Here is a 20,531-nt window from a genome sequence, read left to right as displayed (position 1 = left end):
CAATATAATATACCCAAAAGACACATACACACACACACGTGTGTGCTGATGGGATTACCAAAGTCACATGATGTGTACAAAACTCTTAACAAGAACTATTATGGAATTAGAAGAGTACCATTGATAATTAATTTCTACATATGTGCTACTCCATATTTTTAAACAGAGAATACATATTAATGTTACCAGAACATTCACTGATAAAAATATTTGTAATGTTACTATTGAAAACAATGACAAAGAATCTTCATTTACTCAATTATAATAATTGGTTTAGAAAAATAGCATCAATGTGTAAAGTATCTGTGAAGCAGAGAAAATAGAAAAAAAACATTAATTACCTTAAGATGACTGTTTTATTTGGTTTACAATTTGTTTTCTAATCCATTACAAACATTTCAAATTAGTTCCTAGATTCAATTCCATGGACATGACACTTTTTCATCATTTTTCCTTTTCTCCCTTCCCTTCTTGCCTACCTGCCTGCCCTGCTCCCTCCCTTACTCTCTCTCGGCTGTCTCTTTTCTCTTAGTTTTTGAAATAATGCTTGTAATTTATATTATAATCAAAGGTTTAATGTTCTGCAGTCGGAACTAAAAAAATGAAAAGATCATTGAGGGAACATAACAAGGACCATAAACAGTAATCGGATGAAAAGAGGATCTTTTCACTCATAAACACTACATTTCAAAATAATCAAAGATCATTAGCCATTGATTTGATAAAGACATAAGACAAAGTTTGACAAACCATACCCACAGTACCACTCAGACTTTTAGCGTTGAAACAGTTGCAGAGAATTACACGTTGGTGCACTCACCTGTTTTAGGATCCACTGAGAAGTAGGGCTGCCCCTGGAGGATGCTGTAAACCACTCGAGCACTGTTTCCATAGGTGGGGTCGTCTGCATCAGTAGCTGTCACCTGTATGACAGAGGTACCTATGCATTCAGGAAAATAGGTTTTAGTGTGTGATACACTTATAGTAGGGTTATTCTGAACACAGAAAATGCGTTTACTGGAATCTCGATGGAGCACTAGAGCAGATGCATCCTGCCAAATTTAATTCTTACGTGTCTATATTAACTATATTCTGTTTTTTCCCCCTTGCCAACACATACATTGAAAGTCTGAAAGAAATTTGCTCTCAGATACTGTAATGTTGTCCTCTGTGTGCTGATAAACTTATGTTGGATTGACAGTGTAACTGGTATTAACTGCATTTTTAAATCAAGAGTATGCTGAGAGCACAAATAGTAGACATCATAACTCTTCATCAAGCCACGCGCGGAAAGATTTTGTGATTAAAGTGTTAAGGTGGGTAAGTTGATGTGGAATTATTAACAGTATCAAAAAAGAGAAATCAAGTCCTTTTCCTTCATTCAAGCCCTTTTGATTCTTACCTGAACTATTAGTGAATTTCATAATTGGTCCCCTAGGATTTAGTTTCATACTTTTAGTGGCTTCTTTATGATATTAGAATAATTAGCTTTCTAAAATGGATGTAATAATATGACTATGACATTGATTTTTTAGTACTAAAATACATTATAAAATAATTGATACAATTTAAAATACTATGCTTTAGCTGGTAGCATTAGTGAATCTATTATGCTGATATCATTATGCTTATATTCTATATAATTTACATAACCAGATGCATCTACACTGTAGTCATTCCTAAATAAAACTCATGCAATTATAATATGATAACATCTATTGAGAAATACATAATACAGTAGAATTAATGAATAAGTCTTTGTATTTATTGTTCAGACGCGCTTGATGAATCATCTAACAGCAGTTACTTAGTTTTTTATTCCGTACAATTCCAAAATTTCTATTGAAATATGCATCAAACAAAATACTGCAATTAAGTAAACATGAAGTTTGACATTCACTGTGATACATAAGTATAGAAACCTTGACGACGCTTTTCATCAAGATGGCGCCGAAGACGAAGCAGGAAGCTGCTGCCCCGTCAAGCTGAGGCCAGAGTGCAGGCGCTGCAGCCCAGAAGGCACTGCTGAAAGCTGTCCACAGCCACGAGAAGATCCACACACCGCCCACCTCACAGCAGCCCAAACACCCACAAACAAGCTTGACCACTATGCCATCAGCAAGTCCCCCCAACAGCAGTCTGCTATGAAGAAGCCAAAAGACAACCACACACTCACGTTCATTCTGTCTGGCAAGGCCAACAAGCACCAGCTCAAAGAAGCTGTGAAAAAGCTCTATGACATTGATGGCGGCCAACGTCAATTCCCTGACCAGCCCTGATGAAGTAAGGAAGGTGAGCGTGCAGCTCCCTCCTGATTAGGAGGCTCTGCACGCCGCCAACAAAATTGGATTCAGCTAAGCTGTGCCCAGCTCTCTAGTTGTAAATATACTCTTTTCACACACACACACACACACACACACACACACACACACACGAAACAAGGACAAATTTCAGTTTTGAATGCTTTAGCATCCAATGTCTCCTCAATTACAAAATTGATTTTTCTTGTTGAAATTTAGACAACCTTAAGTCAAGCTTGTATCAAGAGATCCAAGAAAATTTAATGAAATCAGTATGTTATTTTCACATAATGGTCCTAATTAGCAGATAATAAAACATAGAGTCTCAACAACATATGATTCTGGATTTATAATATTTCTACCATGAGAGTATAAGAAGAGATATGGTTTTCAGTAATCTGTACTCAGAAAACAATTGCTATGCCTACTTAGAAATGACCTGGAATTATAAACTGATAAGCACAATGCAATGCTAATAGCTGTCAAGGATGCTGAGAAAATGGGACATTCATGCATGAATGATAAAACATACAAGTATCATGCAGTCCAGTAGTTAGTACTTACGTGTTTATACCAAATACATGAAAACTTAGTTCTGTGTAATATCCTATTTATAAATATTATCATGTTATTCACAATAGAGTGCCCCATAAAACTAACCTGATGTTCTCAAAAGAATAATTATTTAATAAATGTGGTGCATTAATACTATGAAATATTACTTACAATGAAAATGACAAGACTATTGATACCTTCAAAATTTTGGATGTATCTTTATAGTATTACACTCATGGAAAAAAGCTTAAACTCATACTTGTATGTATTTTAAGTGTCCATTTATAGAATATTCTTGAAATTTTATCATTTTAGAAGTGGACAAAAATTGTTTCCCAGAGGTTTTGGAAAGGGGTGGACGAAAGTAAGTTGGATTGGAATATGGTAGCATAGGGCTTCCTGTGTCCATAAAAGTGTAATTGGCTGAATGAGCCTTGAGAGTCGCATAGTGAGAGGAAGCATGGTGTTATCCATCGATGCTTTGAATGACGCAGCAAGGCCAGGGTTCCGGCACAGCAACTGCTGATTCGAGTTCAGGGTGCTTCACTTCCCATCTAGGTTTCTGCTAATTGTCTGGGAAAGCAGCAAAGGAGGACCCGACTGTGTGGGCCCATGCCAATGAAGTGGGAGACCTAACCTCTGGCTAATCCATGGTGCAGTCCAAGCTATCGCAGCCATCTGTGGCATGGACCAGTAAATGGAAGATCTCTGTCTCTGCTTATCTCTCTCTGCCTTTCAAATAAAAACATAAATTTTAAGTTGCACAGTGAAGTAGGTAGAGAAAAAATACAACTGTTTTTGTACAAAAATTTGGTCATTAACAGCCACATGTATCTTTGTACAGTAGATATGGTGAATACTTGGCAATTTTATTTGTGAGTGAAGCTAAGAGGAGCAAATTGTCTCCTGAAATATACTGTGGCAGTGTCTGCAGACATCAGGGTGCCATTTTTCACAGAAGGCAGGTTGAAAGGAGCGTACACACACTGACAGGATAGTCTAAAAATAGCCAGAATGCCAAAGAATATAGCAGGGGGACATAAATCATAGGGAAGAAAGAGAAATTCCCTTTATTGGTAGTTCAACCACTGCTTGCAAGGATATTGATAAAGGAGTTTCAGGCAAAGGAAAATATGTTCATCTATTACTTTCTGCTTCATTTGAAATCTAGCTAGAAAATATTTAAGTTCTTTTACAATAGAAAGGGTTCTTCATAAGTCTTCATTGCTTTAGATGCAAGTTCTGTATTCTTGTAAAATTTGTATGTTGAAATCCTGGCCCCTCATATTATGCTCTTTAGAAATGACACTTTGTAACGCTAATAGTTTATAAGAATAAAGCACATATGAGCTAGCACGTATGAGCTAGATGACAACCTTGTCGAAGAGGCCCAGGAGAGCTCTGACCCTTTGTGCCATACTGGGACACCATAGGAAGACGACCTTCCATTACCACACACTGGCTCTGCCTCTGCTTTCATTTTGAATTTCCCAGCCATTAGAACTGTGAGAAGTAAATGTTCATTATTTAAGTTACTAAAGTCGCTGGTACAAGTATTCTGTGACAGTTTCCTAAATACACTAGGTACAGTTAAAATATTTATTTCATCAGTGTATCTTTATGCATTTAATCTTAGATATCCTTGTCATCCAACTGGTGAGTTCCTGGCCATTAGTCCTTCGCAGTGTGTGACATTATTTGGAAACTGTGTTTTGTTAGATATAATTATTTAAGAAGATGTCATTGACAATAGCAATGTCTAGCTCAAATATGGTTGCTCTGCCTCCCATCTGGCTCCTTGCTAATACACATTGCAAGCCAGGGGATGATTGCCCAAATGTTTCGATCCCTGTCATTCATGCGGGAGACCCAGATGGCATTCCTGGCTCCTGATTTCAGTCTGTCCATTTGAGAAATGAACCACAGGAAGAAAGATCTCTTTCTCTCCCACTCAATAAAATTCTGCCTTTCAAATACGTATATCTTAAAGAGTTCAGACTGGTAGTGTGGACCCTTAAGATAATGAATGTTATTCTTTCACCAGTTAGAAATCTGAAGACAGACACACAGGGAGACTGGGAGTCCATGGGATGAAGATGAGGGCAGAGATCTGTAGGATGAAGTCATAGGTCAAATGATGCCAACAGGCAAGCAGAACAATGGGAGAACTATGAAACATTTCTTTCAACCATTCCCTTCACAACATATTCGAACAATGTATCCTTAATGTCCAGAAAGAATATGTTTCTGTGGACATCTATATTTAGCCCTTTCTCTTCTGGAACAGTGAGACAACACATTGCTGTTAAGTAAGTCATCAATATCTGATACATGAGCATGGCACCCTTGGCAAATGCATACAGTGTATCACAGTTTCAGCAGCAACATTTATTCTCATGATTTCTGGTTGCTTTTTCACTAAATTTGGGACAACATTTTGAAGGTACAAAAGCGAGATCATTTCCTATGCTGTGTGACACAACAGACAGCATATATGAGCCAACCAAAAGTTTAATTTCATAAGTAAATCAAATTTGGTAAAAATCAATATTTAATGTATTTTATGCATCACAGAATAAGAGTAATTTAGCTTTTGACATTTTTAAAGTAAATTACTGAGTTATATTGACAATTTTATTGGAAATTTTTAATCTGGATAAAATATAAGTAAATGAACATTGGTCTATATCTAAGAAAAGTCTTACATTGGATCTTTTTTAAAATTCATGCTATATGTACAAATTATGTACATAGCTTGAAAGAAAATTTTTACCTTCTGTGGTGTAGATATTCACATCAAAATAGAAAGATGTCTAAAATTTCATGATAACAATAGAACATTAAAATAGAAATATTCCTGAGTTATCACATAGAATTGATAAACAAACACCAAATCAAAGCCTTTTGTATGTAGTTGATTGGCCATGACAGACAAACTTTTAAAAGCAATACAGAAAAATTCTTGTTTTCACAAGGATTTCCCTTAAAACCAACAACCAAAAACACATTGTATCTTAGTATATCATTGGATATTTTTTTTTCACAATCAATGTTCTATGACACACTTTTAGCCACCCCCATATTAAAGAATAATGACCTCAGACAATGTTCAGTACAAATCTGAAAAACACATTAAAACACATGCAAAGATTTTAATATACTCTGCTACTATAAAACATCAAGTCTTGCTTCCTTTGGAGGCTGTCTTGCATCTTTTTTTTCTTTTGCATTTGCTTTATTTTTGTACAACTAGTTTATAAATAAATGAGTTGCATTATCAGTGAAGGACAGAACATTGAACCTTCTTGAAAGTGTCCAAAGAGTAACTTAAAATATTTAATACAGCCTTTTAATGTGATACAAAACATTTCTGAGATTGTCCTGCCTTAGTCCACCACTCTGGCAGTCTCAAGGAAAATGATATTGACCAAGAATTTGAGCCAAAATAAGCTGAAAAATTAAGAGGGCTGAGAACACCTCTCTGAAGGACTCTCATTTATCTAAATCCTCAGATGATTTTCCTCGGGACTGTGGAAAGACAGCGGTCATTAAGGTGTAACTTAACACCCATTTTGTACATGAAGACAGAATTCACATGCACATGCTCTGGCTTTCAGTCATTACTTAGCTGATAAATCTTTTGAGCATTTTCTCAACAGCCAATGGATTAAAAAATAATCCTCCTGGAACTGTAATTATGAGACATCTGGGCTTAGCACCAAAACGAAAATCAACATTCTAATTTTCTACTCAAACGTATTTCAAATTATGAACTATTATTTTCTGTGTATTTTCAATTAGATCTCTAAAATAAAATGATGATATATGAAATTTCACATGGCCCAAGTGAATTTTATATTTTACTCTCTAAACTGAAGGAGATGAAGAAACAGATGAAGAAACACAGTATACTGATAATTCTTGATATGGGAAGTCCAGTGCTATAAGTAATTTAGTTCAATAAAAGGAAATGAATCTATTGACTAAATTCTATCTTATAGAATTTGTAGAGTTGACGATTCGAGGATTCAATATTAAACCTAGCTGCATCTGGAGGCAAGCTGTTCTTTCCTCAAAATTGCTCTACCTTGAAATAAACTATTGGCTTTTATTTAATATTCAGAATGCCTTTTTGTTTTGCTGTGTATGCTTATAAATGATGTGTAGCACTAATCAAAATTCATCTATTTTGTGAGACATAGCTTTGTATTTCACTTCCATAACCCAAAAGCAAGCCAATAAATAGTTTGTGTTACAGGAGTGTGTCCTAGAGTACTCAAGAGGAAGCAATTGCTAGGCCCTGACATTGTCAGAAAACCCTGCAGCTTTGTAGGATGCTCATAATTCTCTGGGTGTCTGTACAGAGAAACTGATTGCATTGACAAGTTACTGGATGAATCGTATTGCCACCGTTCTTACATTCTAAAAGTATTTGCACATGACACCAAGATTAGTTTCCTACACTGTGCTGCTTTCTTTGCTTACAGGGACTTAATGCTTGTTATTGATTAGCCTTCCTTACCATATTGAACAACTGAGAGTAGGAAAGGAAAATTAGAACTCAGAAACTGCCTCTTTCTCTCTCTTTGCCCTCATTCAGTTTTAGGTGTCATTCTTGGAGTTATGCTGTGTCTTCAATGGTTTCATCTTCCTCTTGGCTGAGGAGAAGTGAATATCTTTCAATGACTGTCTTAGAATCCACTATCTGACTTCTCAATTCTATGGTTTTTGGAAGTTGCTCTCCATGTACAAACCTTTCTATTGATGGACTGTATGAACTTCACTGTCTTGATTGAACTCTGATTATAACAGGAGATATTCAAAGACTTCTCCCAAATACTCTTTCAATCTTTTTAAAAGAAATATGAAATCACTAACATCAAATCTTAGTTTATAATCTGGATTGGATTATGGAAGTGCTTCTGAATGAGAATCTAGGTAGTATTTAATACAGAAAAATTGAACTGTTTAGCATTTTGGAATCTGACAAGAAGACATTTTGAGATTTGTGCACAAGATGCTGCTGCTTCAGGGAACAGTGTTTTAACCCAGAGAACACCTTCACATACAAAAGATACAATGTGCTTAAATACTTTTAAAAGTATTCTACCAAGGTTTTCTTTTTATATGTTTGAAATGTGTTAGGAATAACTCTCCAGAGAATGCTTTACTTTAATTGGCAAATTGGAATATAATGCTTTGAGGTTAAGAAACTGTTATTTCCTATTAACTAGCTTATGACACAGCTGTGCTTTCTAACTGAAGAATTCAGCTTTTGTAGTAATTAAGTCTACTGAACTATTGCTAAATTTATGTCATTTTTGAACATTTTTAAAAAAATTTATTGGAAAGGCAGCTTTACGGAGAGAAAGAGAGATAGAGACAGATCTTTCACCCACTGGTTCACTCCCCAAGAATCCACAATGGCTAGAGCAGAGCTGTTCCAAAGACAGAAGTTAGAAACCTCTTTGGATCTCTTTCTTGGATGCAACATCCCATGGCGTTGGGCTATCTTCTTCTGCCTTCTCAGTCCACAAGCAGAGAACTGGAAAGGAAGAGGAACAGCCGGGACACAAGCCAGTGCACATATGGGATCCCGGTGCTCGCAAAATGAGGACTCAACTGCTGTGCCATTACACTGGGCCCCAATTTATGTAAATTTCTTACAAAAATCATTATATGTATATACAAACTGCTTTTTCATTTTGAAAGTATTTAAAATTATAACTTCATAGTATGGCATTGGTCTGCACCAATTGAAGATGAATTATTAATCAAAGGCAGAAACAAAAATAAAACAAGCCAGTTTGCAATAGCAAGGACGACATAAGGAATGTGAATGAAAGAAATGTATTTGTCCTTATTTGCACACAACAGCTGTCAATAGGAAATCTGAACCTAGTAAGATTCCATATCAGAGTTTCTGGGTCCAAGTTCTGGCTGCACTTTCTACTCCAGGTTCCTGCTAATGCACACGCTAGCATGTAGTGATAAAGCTCTGTAATAGTGTTCCTCTCACCCACATGGGAGATGAAGATTGTGTTCCTGGACGCTAGATTCAGATGGACCCATGTAAGATCATTTCAAAAACTCGAGAATGAAATAGTGAACGGGAACTCTCTCTTTCTCTTCCTCTGTTTTTGAATAAGCAATTAATTATAACATCTGCACATTTTAGTATGATGCACATTGATGTTGCATATGTTTTATGCTTTATGTTAATATTTATAATACATATATGAGTATAATATACACAAATGGTTGAGATTGAATGACACAATTCAATTACTGAGAATATATTTTCCCCAATTTGCTAGAAACTTCTCTTTATAAATTATTATTAGACACATATATGTCTAGTTTTTGAAAGATTGCAAAGTTAAAGCAAAAAACTATCACATGTGGTATAGCCTCCTTTTCTGTTTCCATTTATGCTCTCACAAGATCCACCACTAAACAAAATATCCATCATACAAAAAGTGTAGACACTCTTTTGTATTACGACTCATTACACATATTTTTATCTGATTTTATTACATTCTAATTATATTTATTATATTCTGAATTTATTATCTGACTTTCTTCTCGTTGAAAAATATATTCTGATTATATTCTGGTTACACATATTACATTCTGATTTTATTATCTGATATTTATTTTATCTCATTTTATTCCCGTAGAAAAATATGGTGATACAGTGTAATGAAATATAGAGAAGGTAATGAACTGAAATTACCTCTAAATGTCTCTTTCTCACCATGAAATGTAAAGTACATTATTATTTTTATTTATGCTAGTTATTACTTTTATTATTACAGGTAAAATGGGTTAAGTCTCTATTTCTCACTTCATTAACTTTAGGAAGCAGGTATTTGGCCCCTACTAGCTTCTGAGGAAACATATATAACTCAGCATCATCTCATCTACAGCTTTTATCATTTATATCATTATTTTAGGTTATTGCAGTGTGCTGTGATATTCATCTGAAAAACAAACAATTCCGATGTTTTTCATGGTTTGATTTCAAATACCGAGTACACAGACGGACAATGGCTAGACATAAATCAATATATATATTGATCCATATTCTGCATCAATCAGTGATCAGCCTAAAATCAAGCCATTATCCACATTAACCAGCTGATAAGACAGATAATATATAAGTCAGGTTTACAGGATATCAGGTGTCTATTTCTAACTGAATTCCATAAAATCCTAGCATTATCTTTATATTAATTAGCCTAAAATGGACCAATTAACTTCTATCACTCATTCCAATTTAATACAAACTAGAAGTTACGAAAAAAACCTCCAGAATTAATGAATTAGTGAATGACTAAAGATGTGCATGTGCGTATGTGTGTATAAAACTTGAAATATTTTAAGAGATGCGAAGGATTGCAGTGTATTTATCAGAACGGAAGTGTCTGAAGCGCTGACATTCCACACTCAGCGGCTGAGGTTTCCTGGATGAAGCTGCGGCTCCAGTACCCTGCATGGGATAGTTCCAGACCCAGCCGCCACTTCCTGTTCAACTTCCTGCTGCTGTGCCTGGGAAGGCGGCAGAGGGCGGCCCACGTCTTCCGGCCTCTGAACCAATTTGGGAGGCCTAGCAGAAGCGTCAGGCACCAGATATGTAACTGTCTTTCAAACAAAACAAAATACATCTTTTAAAAATATTTAAAAATCTTGTTCTGAAACCTTTAATAAGTTGCTCCCATTACGTGGCCAGAACATTTACCTTTATCAAATACGGCTACCCATTTAGCCCGATTTCCCTAATTAACCCAATTTTTATATTGTCAGGGCCCCAAGAATTTTCAGAATCTGCTATTAACCAAGATTATTATGATGATATATATTGGAAATACTTATTGTTTTTTTGTGAAATATCCTTTCATAACAGGAAGAGGTGTAGCAGAAAGATTGTCTCAGGGGATTTAAAAAAAAAAAGGTTTTTATTTGAAGACAACACAGGGTATACCAGGCTAATCCTCTACCTGAGGCAACAGCATTGTATATGGTTACTGGTTCTAACTTTGGCTGTTCCAGCTGCCTGCCTGAGGCGTGGGAAAGCAGCCGAAGATGACTCAAGTCCTTGGGACCTTGTATCCAAGTGGCAGAGGTTCCTGGCCTCTCATCAGCTTAGCTCCTGCCACTGTGGCCATCTGGAAGGAAAAGCAGCAGGTGGAAGATCTCCCTCACTGTCTCTCCCCTCTGTAAGTCTGTAAATAAGATTTTATTTTATAAATAAAATCTTTAAAAGACATAAAATATTTTTATTTATATAAAGTGAATACATTCCATGTATTGTACTACACAGACTGAAGCACAAAGCAGAAAAACAGAAAAAAAAATAGAATACCAAAATATGAAAAAAATGTGTAATGTTCATGGATTGGTAGTATTTATGTCAAAATGATCATACCAGCAAAAGGAATTTACAAATGCAATATGATCCCAATGAAAATATCGAAAACATTCTTATCAGATCTAAGAAAAAATTCACATGAAAACATAAGATATCCTCAAATAGATAAACAATTTTGAACAACAAAATGAAGTTGGAAGCATTGCAATACTGGACCTCAAGACATGTTCCAAGGCAGCTGTATCACAACAGCCTGGTACACACACAGAAACAAAGACAGATGGAACAGAACAGAAGCCCCAGAAATCAACCCACACATCCAACACCAACTAATCTTTGCCACAAAAGCTCAGATCAGTCTCTGCAAAGAGGACAGTATATTAAAAGAATAGCACTGGGAAAACTGGATTTCAACACACAGAAATATGAAAGATGACAACTACCATGCACCTCATACAAAGATCAACTCTAAATGGATCAATGATCATTATCTATGACCTGACTCCATCAAAATACTACCATGAAACTTTGGGGCACTCTCTAAAATATAAGCATAGACAAAGACTTTTTGGAAAAGACCCAAAAAAGCACAGACAATTAAAGCAAAAGTAAACAAATGGGATAACATGAGGCTAAGAAGCTTCCGCATCGCTAAGGAAACAGCAGAGGAAGGAGGCAGCCGACAGAAGAAAACACCTTCAAATTGTGTATCTGATAGAGGATTCATATTCAGGATTTATGAAGAGTTTGGGGAACAAGCAATCCAGGACATGTCCTCACCTTTTTCCAAGGAATTCAAATGGCAACAGTCATACAGAAAATGTTCAGGTTCACTAGTTATCAGGAGAATGCAAAAAAAAACCAAAAAAAAAAAAACCACAAAAAAACCATAATGATGTTTCACCTGAGTATTATATACAATGAGTATCATTTAGAAATCAGAAATCAATAAATGCTGGTAAGATATGGATCTTAGGAAACCTAATCCACTCTGGTGGGAATATGAACTAGTGCATTCATTAAGGAAGACAGGTTAGAAACTCTTAAATTTGAAAATCTCAAATATGATCCACCCATTCCACTGCTTTAAATTTATCAGATGAAATAAGCCTAAGAGAGTGACTGTATTTCCATGTTAAACCAGTTCAATTCACAAAAGGTAAGATATTGAATTAACCCAGAAGTTCATCTACTAATTGATTTATGTCTGATCATTGAACTATCTCATCCTTGGAAAACAAAATCACCTAAATAGACTCTTAAAAAGTAAGTAGATACTTTAAGAATGGGAACTCAGATCATTTCACAAGAAGTAGAATTTCTATGTCTGAATTAGTTAAAAGCAAACTCAACAGCATATAACACAGTTACATCATTGCTTTGAGATGCTATTCAATTTATAATACTTTAGAGTTTGCTAATATTAAAATATCAGGCAATAGAGAATGACTAATATTTTCAATGGCAAAATTATATACAATTTTTAGTTTTGCTCTGTTTGCTTTGTAAAAAAGAACCAATAACTTTAATTATTACTGAGATTGTTTCATTTCAGTAAAATTTGATAAATAAAATTATTTTAATAACAAATTATGTCCAGAAACTTATATGCTAAAATATAAGAAAAAATATCACACTGAAAAATAACTGTCTCCATCAAAAGTACAGTTTGCTTTGTTCCTTTTATTCATACTATGTTTATTACCTATCTTGAGATACGTGCCTGGGTATGCACAATACTGAGACCACATGTGTATACAACTATCTGTAGTGCAATAACTTTAAGAAAAAACATGCTTGCTCATGTTTATTCAATGGTTTATGTGAGTCACTAAATTGCATTTTATTTTATAGCTGATTCCTCAGCATCTTTATTTGCTATTTATGAATTTTCAACTTGAAAATCTCCAATTTGCAAGAGCGAAAAACACAAAGCATATGGAATGGATCCATTCTTTCACATTTTGAAAAGAACATGTATGCAAGTATAACATCAAACAAAGTAATTGATCATCAAAACAATCCTTGTTACAGTAGGCACTTTGTATGTTCTAAGACAAATATCTTACAGCCAGAATATTATGTTTATTTTGAAAAAGGTATCCCTTACATTAGGAGATATTCTAAGTCTCAAATTCAAATTTGCAAAAACGTTCCAGCAGCACCATGGAAATGTAACCAATTATGACTTTTTAGCCACTAGTAATGCAAGTGCAATTCCTGGCCTGCCAAATCTGAGTGGTTTGCTTTGTCTTCCTATTTCCTACAGCGGGGACTGTCCACACAGAAATAAATCTTTGGCAAATATATTGCTTAAAAACTTTATGAATTATGTCCAGCTTTTGAAGGAGAATGGGTCCATTCCAGATTGTTTTTTTTCCTAATGCAAATTGGCTAGTGTTGATAGAGAATTCCAAGTCTAAAATTTATTTAAAAAGTAAATGTGGGGCCCGGCGGCGTGGTCTAGCGGCTAAAGTCCTCGCTTTGAACATGCCGGGATCCCATATGGGCGCCGGTTCTAATCCCGGCAGCTCCACGTCCTGTCCAGCTCCCTGCTTGTGGCCTGGGAAAGCAGTTGAGGACGGCCCAATGCATTGGGACACTGCACCCGCGTGGGAGACCCGGAAGAGATTCCAGGTTCCTGGCTTCGGATCGGCGTGCATCGGCCCGTTGTGGCTCACTTGGGGAGTGAATCATCGGACGGAAGATCTTCCTCTCTGTCTCTCCTCCTCTGTGTATATCTGACTTTGTAATAAAAATAATAAATCTTTAAAAAAAAAGAAAAAGTAAATGTGAAAGCCAAGGCATCAGAATGACATAAAGTGCAAGTGGTCCTTCTTAAAGTTACTACAAAAAAAACTAAACATCCCTAAGCAAATGAACAAAGCATTACAAAAAAGCAATAAGAAATTTTGAGCGGACATCAGAGCAATGCTTTTCTGAAAATAAAGAGACTGTCTTTCTATACAACATTTCTTTCAAATACAACTGTAGGTAGATAAGCTCGTCATGCATTTATAAGTGTACTGATCTTGCAAAGTTTGCGAGAAAATGGAATTAAAAGATAACTTTGTCATCAACACATTTACTATAAATTTTTGCTACATTTTCATGTATAATGAATACATTAGCCAATATCATTCTTCCAGTAAGAAAGTTATGATAACACCTTAACACAAAATGTGAAGATAAATTCCTGAAGTCTCTGTCACAAACACGTGTGGTTTATGCGTACACCTTGTGAAATGCTGCCCTTGGACTAAGAGAGCAGTTGATAGAGGGAGAGGTTAGGGCCTTGAGAGCATTTAGCGCAGGCCAAGCAGCAGATTGATGACGGACACCCACCACCGTGCATGAGTGTGGCCATCCATCTTATTACCTGAAGAGCCACGATTCTGGATAAGTACAGCTCAGTGTGTGACCAGAAGATAAATAGCCCATCCCATAGAACAGTGCGCCCAGAAAACGTAAACTGTTTGGGACCACTAGGTTATGAGATTGATTTGTTTCAGCACGAAGGCTGGCACTAAGAAAAGATATGAGAAGAAAAAGAATGTTATGGAACTTGACATGTTTTGTCCAGTTGACAATTCAGCCCCCAGTCAGATGTGTGTCCTGACATGCATACTCAAGTAACATGCAAAATCTTGGTGTGGATCTCACTGTACTGAAATGATACCATTCGTAAAAGAAGGCCCCAGGGCAATGATGTTAAAAGGGCTCCTACATTTCTGGCACATGTCCAGGCTGATGCTCCTGGGACGTGTGAGAGGAGTACAGTCTGTACCCCAAGAAGCAGGGCAATAAACTCAATGCAGCTGCTACCTGCTCTTGTTGCTCCGCGACGAAGAATACAGATGCAAATAGAACAGGCGTGCGGCTTTAGGGATTAGAAGGCGAAAATGAAAACAGGAAGTGGAGATATTTTAGTATCTCTTTGAGGACTAGGGGCTTTGTGGATTTATGGATCATTCAATAAACATTTCTTCAACTGCAAGACTGAGTTTGAGAGCGTCTTTAACCACCAAGTTTGTAAATTACATTTTCGTAATTCAGGTAAAAGGTTTTCTTTTCAATGGCTTTTTAAGGGCTTTTAAGTGTTATTTAACAGTAGGAATATTTTGTTTTGATGACATACAGAAGATTTATACGTTTTCACATGGAGATGCTTCTTTAAACATAAAGAAGTGGTGTGTCCTGCATGGTAGGCTAGCGGCTGAAGTCCTCGCCTTGCACGCGCGTCAGAATCCCGTGTGGGCACTGGTTCTTGTCCCGGCTGTCCTGCTTCCCATCCAGCTCCCTGCTTGTGGCCTGGGAGGATAGTCAAGGTCAGCACAAAAGCTCTGGGGCGATGCAACTGCCGGGGAGACGCGGAAGAGTTTCATGGCTCATGGCTCCTGGCCCCTGGCTTCAGAGCAGCTCAGCTCCGGCGAGTGCAGCCACTTGGGGAGTGAACCAGCAGATGGAAGAGCTCTGTCTCTCCTTTTCTCTGTAAATCTGCCTCTCCAATGAAAATAAAATAAATCTTAAATAAACAAATATATGAAGTTTTATTTCAGTGTAATTGAATTTCAAATCTGAGAGGACTTTCTTTCAAGCAATTTGTAGACAGAAAGCATTTTCTAGTAAGTTTAGAACAATTGCAAGAAAGAAATGTAATTGCAAAATTTTTTATATATCTGTTTTAAAACATAACACATTTTTCTTTGTTTTGTTATAAAAAAGGAATTACTGATGCACACATTTAAGCCCATTTATACTTTTTATTGCTAATGTGTTTTTGCAAGACTGGTAAATGTCTTAATCACCTAATGACCCTTTCTTTGTGGAAAACAGTACTATTGTTTACAAATATACTTTTACTCCTCCTTTTTTGTGCAATACCATACATTCACCTAACTGCTGATTTCAAAAGCAGGTGTAATTTCATATGATCGCTTCTCTGTTGTGATAGTGATATTAATCTTTCTTATATTTTCAAGTCTCAGCTTTGGAAAACTTGTACACAGTGCCGTTGCAGAAAATATTCTGACAGTCTAGAAGACGTGCGCATTTAACAATGGAAAACTACCGTAGAACAATTGACAGAACGTGTTATGATCAACACAGACAATATAGGCTTTATAAAGGGAAAACATCACAAATGCGCATTTGTGAATGGGCCAATCCAGGTTACATGTGCCCTCAGAAATATTACAAAAAAGCATTCTGTCAATATACAATCATCCTCTTGAAACTGATCAAACATTTAGTTATTTCGTTATGATATTAACTCAGTAAGTACTCAGAGTAATTCATGTGATCTTCAACGTTAAGGCTCTGGAGATCGGTGTGACTGCATCGTTAAGAGATTCCATGGCTATATATTTAACAAATATATTCTCCAACTCATGCTTCTACTTTGAATTTTGTTTTTCATTCTTTTAACTTGATTGTTCCCTGGGGCAGTGATTCTCGATTGAGATCTTCTTCCCTCAGAGGGCATTTGGCAACATCTACGGCCATCACAGCTGAGTGGTAGCGAGAGGGATGCTACGAGGAGCTGCTGGATAGAAGCCAAGCATGTTGCTAAACATCCTACCGTGCCCAGGGCAGCTCCTCACAACAAACAATCATCCAGCCCAAAAATGTCATGCAGAAAATTTGAAAAACCTCTCCTAGAGGGATATGATTCCCCAAGTTACAGTTGAAATTGCATCACATGAATCAGAGATAAAAGAAGACACAGTTCAAAACGAGTTCAGTTTATTTCTGCATCTTTCTTCATAAAGCATCCAGAATAGAACAAGCTTTGTTTGTTAGTTATTACTCACTGACAAGACATATTCAGCTATATCATCTTTTCTTCCTGACAAGATATATTCAGCTATGTTACATACTTTCCTCATTGTTAATACAGCACACTGCGATTACTGGGCATGGCTCCTTAACCATTGCTTAGCTCTGTCAATACACAAGAACCAATGATCTGATAAAATCCTGTAAACCCAGACACTCTAGTTCTGCCTTCTCTGCATTCTCACAGAGTGCTTTCAAAAGCTTTTTAGGAAATTTATTCTTTGCTGTCCCAATTTATTTCCCCCTCAGCACATACGTGTGTTCACACACAGAGTACACCTCTAACTGGACTAAAGGCTACAGAGAGGAAAGGAGTAGTGTTCCTCATTGTGTCTTCCACACAGAATGTCTGTGTTTGTAAATGCATGTTTTGTAGATCTGCTCTTCTACACTATGGCAATTTGATTAAAGATGACTTTGCAAACCCACACAAGGGACTCTCTATTTAGCTTTAGGATTCCAATATAAGCCTATCACACATCTTATTCAAAATTTGTGTGAGGTGCATGAGTCTCTGGCACTCCTAGGGGAGGGTTGCATGGAGCTCTGGGCTCCTGGTTCTAGCCTACTCATGCTGTAGCTGTTGGGGCAACAGGGCAGTGAATTAGTAGATGAATGGTGTCTTTCTGCCACTCACCCAAGTACTAACCTGGCTAACCCATTTAGCTTTAGAGAACACAGAAATTGGCTACTTTCTGGGTGCCATGGCCTTAGTTATCTCTAACTCTGTCTGCTTTCCTAAAGGATGAAAATAAGTTTAAGAAAAATATATGTACTAATATTTTGCAGCCCTAATGAGTTAATTTAAAATATGAATGCTGGCCTAAAAAGATTTATATTGTCTAAGTGAAAATAAAAGGTGGAAATGTTTATGGAATAGTCTCCAATTTGGTTTAGACAGTGTAACTGTGGTACAGAATATTCAGGCACATGCATGGGAAATATCTGGACTTCTACACTTCTGATCCAGCATCCTGCCTGTGGATGGGAAAGCCAGTTCTCGGACCCCTGAGCTCACATGGTCCGAAACTGGGAGCCTGGAGTTTCTAGTTTCAGACCAGCTCAACTCTGATCACTTTAGCCACGTGGAGAATGAATCAGCTGATGGAAGGTCTCTTTATCTCTCTTTCTCCCCCTCTGTCTGACTTTCATATAAAAAATAAATAAACCTTAAAGAAAACATGTATAGTAAACATTGTTCCTTTGTCATGACTTTCTGAGTATTTGACATCTACATGTTTTAATCTTTACTTACTTAAATTCATGCTGCTTCCCCTTGGCAATTGGAAACACCAGACAGTTCGGTGATAACACTGCTATTGTGTATTTTCTTACTATTTACTTTGTTCTTCAGCTGGAGAAGGATGCGTCATGCTTTGGAACATGGCACAGCTGCTTTCCCACCTCAACTCCGCTCAGGATTTGAATTCATCTGGTCCTGTCTGCACTACCTTACCCAGTTATCTGTATGTTCACATCACCTGCCTTTGGATGGATACTCAAACCTGCCTGCAACTTGTCCATTGTGGGCTTGCAACATTGTCTCTGCTGTATACTTTGTCTTGCCAGATGGATTTTTTTTTTTAAGACTGAATAAATGGTTGCCTCATACCACCTGTGCCTTGCAAGCCGCAAATGAAGAAAATGGCCATGGCTAAAATAAATGTTGTAACTATGGTGTTTTCAGCAGGGAATAACAATCTGGGATGAATTTCCACATCCCACAGTTCCAGATTATGATACATCCCATCATAGATAAAAGCAACTGATGTCAGTGAGGAAGGCCCTAGGCAGAAATGAGATCTCTTCACAATATCAGAGGGAAAGTTGAATGTTAGTTAAATAGCTAACAGTGCATGTGGCAAAGGGAGACGTCCTATGCTTTGTGCCTTTTACACAGGTGTTTAATACATAGATGCAGATAGTCCCACAGAGCTGGCAGAACACTGTCCTACATCAGCACATTTCCTCACTCTCAGGATTACAGAACACCTATAAATTTCCCCAACCTTGGACATCATACCCTGAAATGTCTTGCAGTAAAGAACTGGCCAGCTTTTTCCATAAATAGCAACATAGTGTATATTTTCAACAGCATGAGGCATATAGCTTTTACCTCAACTATCCAACTCTGCCATTACAAATTCACAATTACCAAAATGTTTAGATGAAGCCATTGACTGTATATTAGCAATGTTCTCAAAAATCAGCATGTAATATTCATCTTCCCTACTATTGGTTGCTACTTTTTAACTTGCATTATTAATAGTAATATATTTCTAATATTAGAGTTAATGAAACTATTACTTTCTAAAGATATAGTATAAAATTAGTTTCTCCCTTTGATACATCTCCCATACACTCATATCACAAGGTAAATGATATGTTATTAGGATGGTTTTTCTATATTTCTCTTCTCAAAATAATGAGGATAAACATACACACTTAAATTCAACCACAAATAGCACTGAAATTTCCAACATGCCCTTCCATAGATTTCCATAAATTTATACTTTTAGTAGAATCTTCTCTGATATAATAGTACCTCAGAGAGACAATGATTTTCCTTAGCTCCATTATTTTCTAATTATTTTTTTTCCTGCAACCATAGTTAACTCTGCAAGAGAACCTCAGAGTATCAGCTTGTCCTCCGTTCTCCGGGTCCTCTCCTAGGCCTCAATTAGGAAGCTGGTAAGCTTGGATTTGTTCCCTAAGTCTTCAAACTTCAGCCCTTACCATGGAAGTTCTCTTACATGTCATAATTCTCACATAAGATGCATAAGGTACATTATTATAAATTTAAAAGTACCCATTTATGGATAGGTCTTCGTTTACAGACACACACACACACGTTTCTGGACTCACTGTTACTAATTTCTTCACATAATTTTCCATTACTTTGGATCTTTAACCTGATTAATTTCAACTGTTTGCTCAAGCTTTGTGCTACTAGTTAAGTGGATAATATACTTTCTGGATTGTTCTTTCAATATTTCTTTTACATAGAAAATGGATCCATATTGACTGAACAAATGATCTAAGGTTTCAGACTTTTCTTTGTAGGATTTTTTTTTTATTATTTCTTTTCAGAATTGTAAAAATTTGCGAAGGTATCTCTTTATCATCAAACTTTCTAAATTTTGTCAGGAATAGCACAACTTTAATTGTAATTCCAGTAGCCATTGCATGAATTCAGAGACTAAAAACTGGTAAGTTCAGTGTATTGACCTCAAAAGAAAAACATCATTGCTTTTTCTGCCAGCTCACTACTGTTCTCAGGGATTAGATATCATTCACTGGAAATATCTTTTAGCATGCACTCTCAGTTTCTTATCTTTCTCCACAGTCCATATTTGTCAGTTTTGCTCTGTGATTTCAATATATTTTTTTTTTTACCAATCTGTTATGTTCGAAATAGAAAGAAAATCATTTTGGTTAGCTCACTGACTATCCATGCCTTCAATCCA

General features: G+C 36.4%; 1 protein-coding gene across 4 annotated transcripts in view; it reads right to left on the bottom strand.

Moving 5' to 3' along the window:
• Positions 1 to 20,531, bottom strand: part of CDH18 (cadherin 18) — a 401,281-nt gene that overhangs the window by 106,013 nt on the left and 274,737 nt on the right. For all 4 annotated transcript variants that reach the window (XM_058680026.1, XM_058680029.1, XM_058680027.1 and 1 more), the window contains one exon: positions 821 to 940. In XM_058680026.1, the coding sequence (XP_058536009.1) occupies positions 821 to 940 (120 nt within the window). The remainder of the gene's footprint in view (positions 1 to 820; positions 941 to 20,531) is intronic.

Source organism: Ochotona princeps, chromosome 23, assembly GCF_030435755.1.
Source record: "Ochotona princeps isolate mOchPri1 chromosome 23, mOchPri1.hap1, whole genome shotgun sequence".
NCBI lineage: Eukaryota > Metazoa > Chordata > Mammalia > Lagomorpha > Ochotonidae > Ochotona > Ochotona princeps.
Note: the sequence above shows the minus strand (reverse complement) of the source record. Positions and strands in the feature narration are given on the sequence as shown.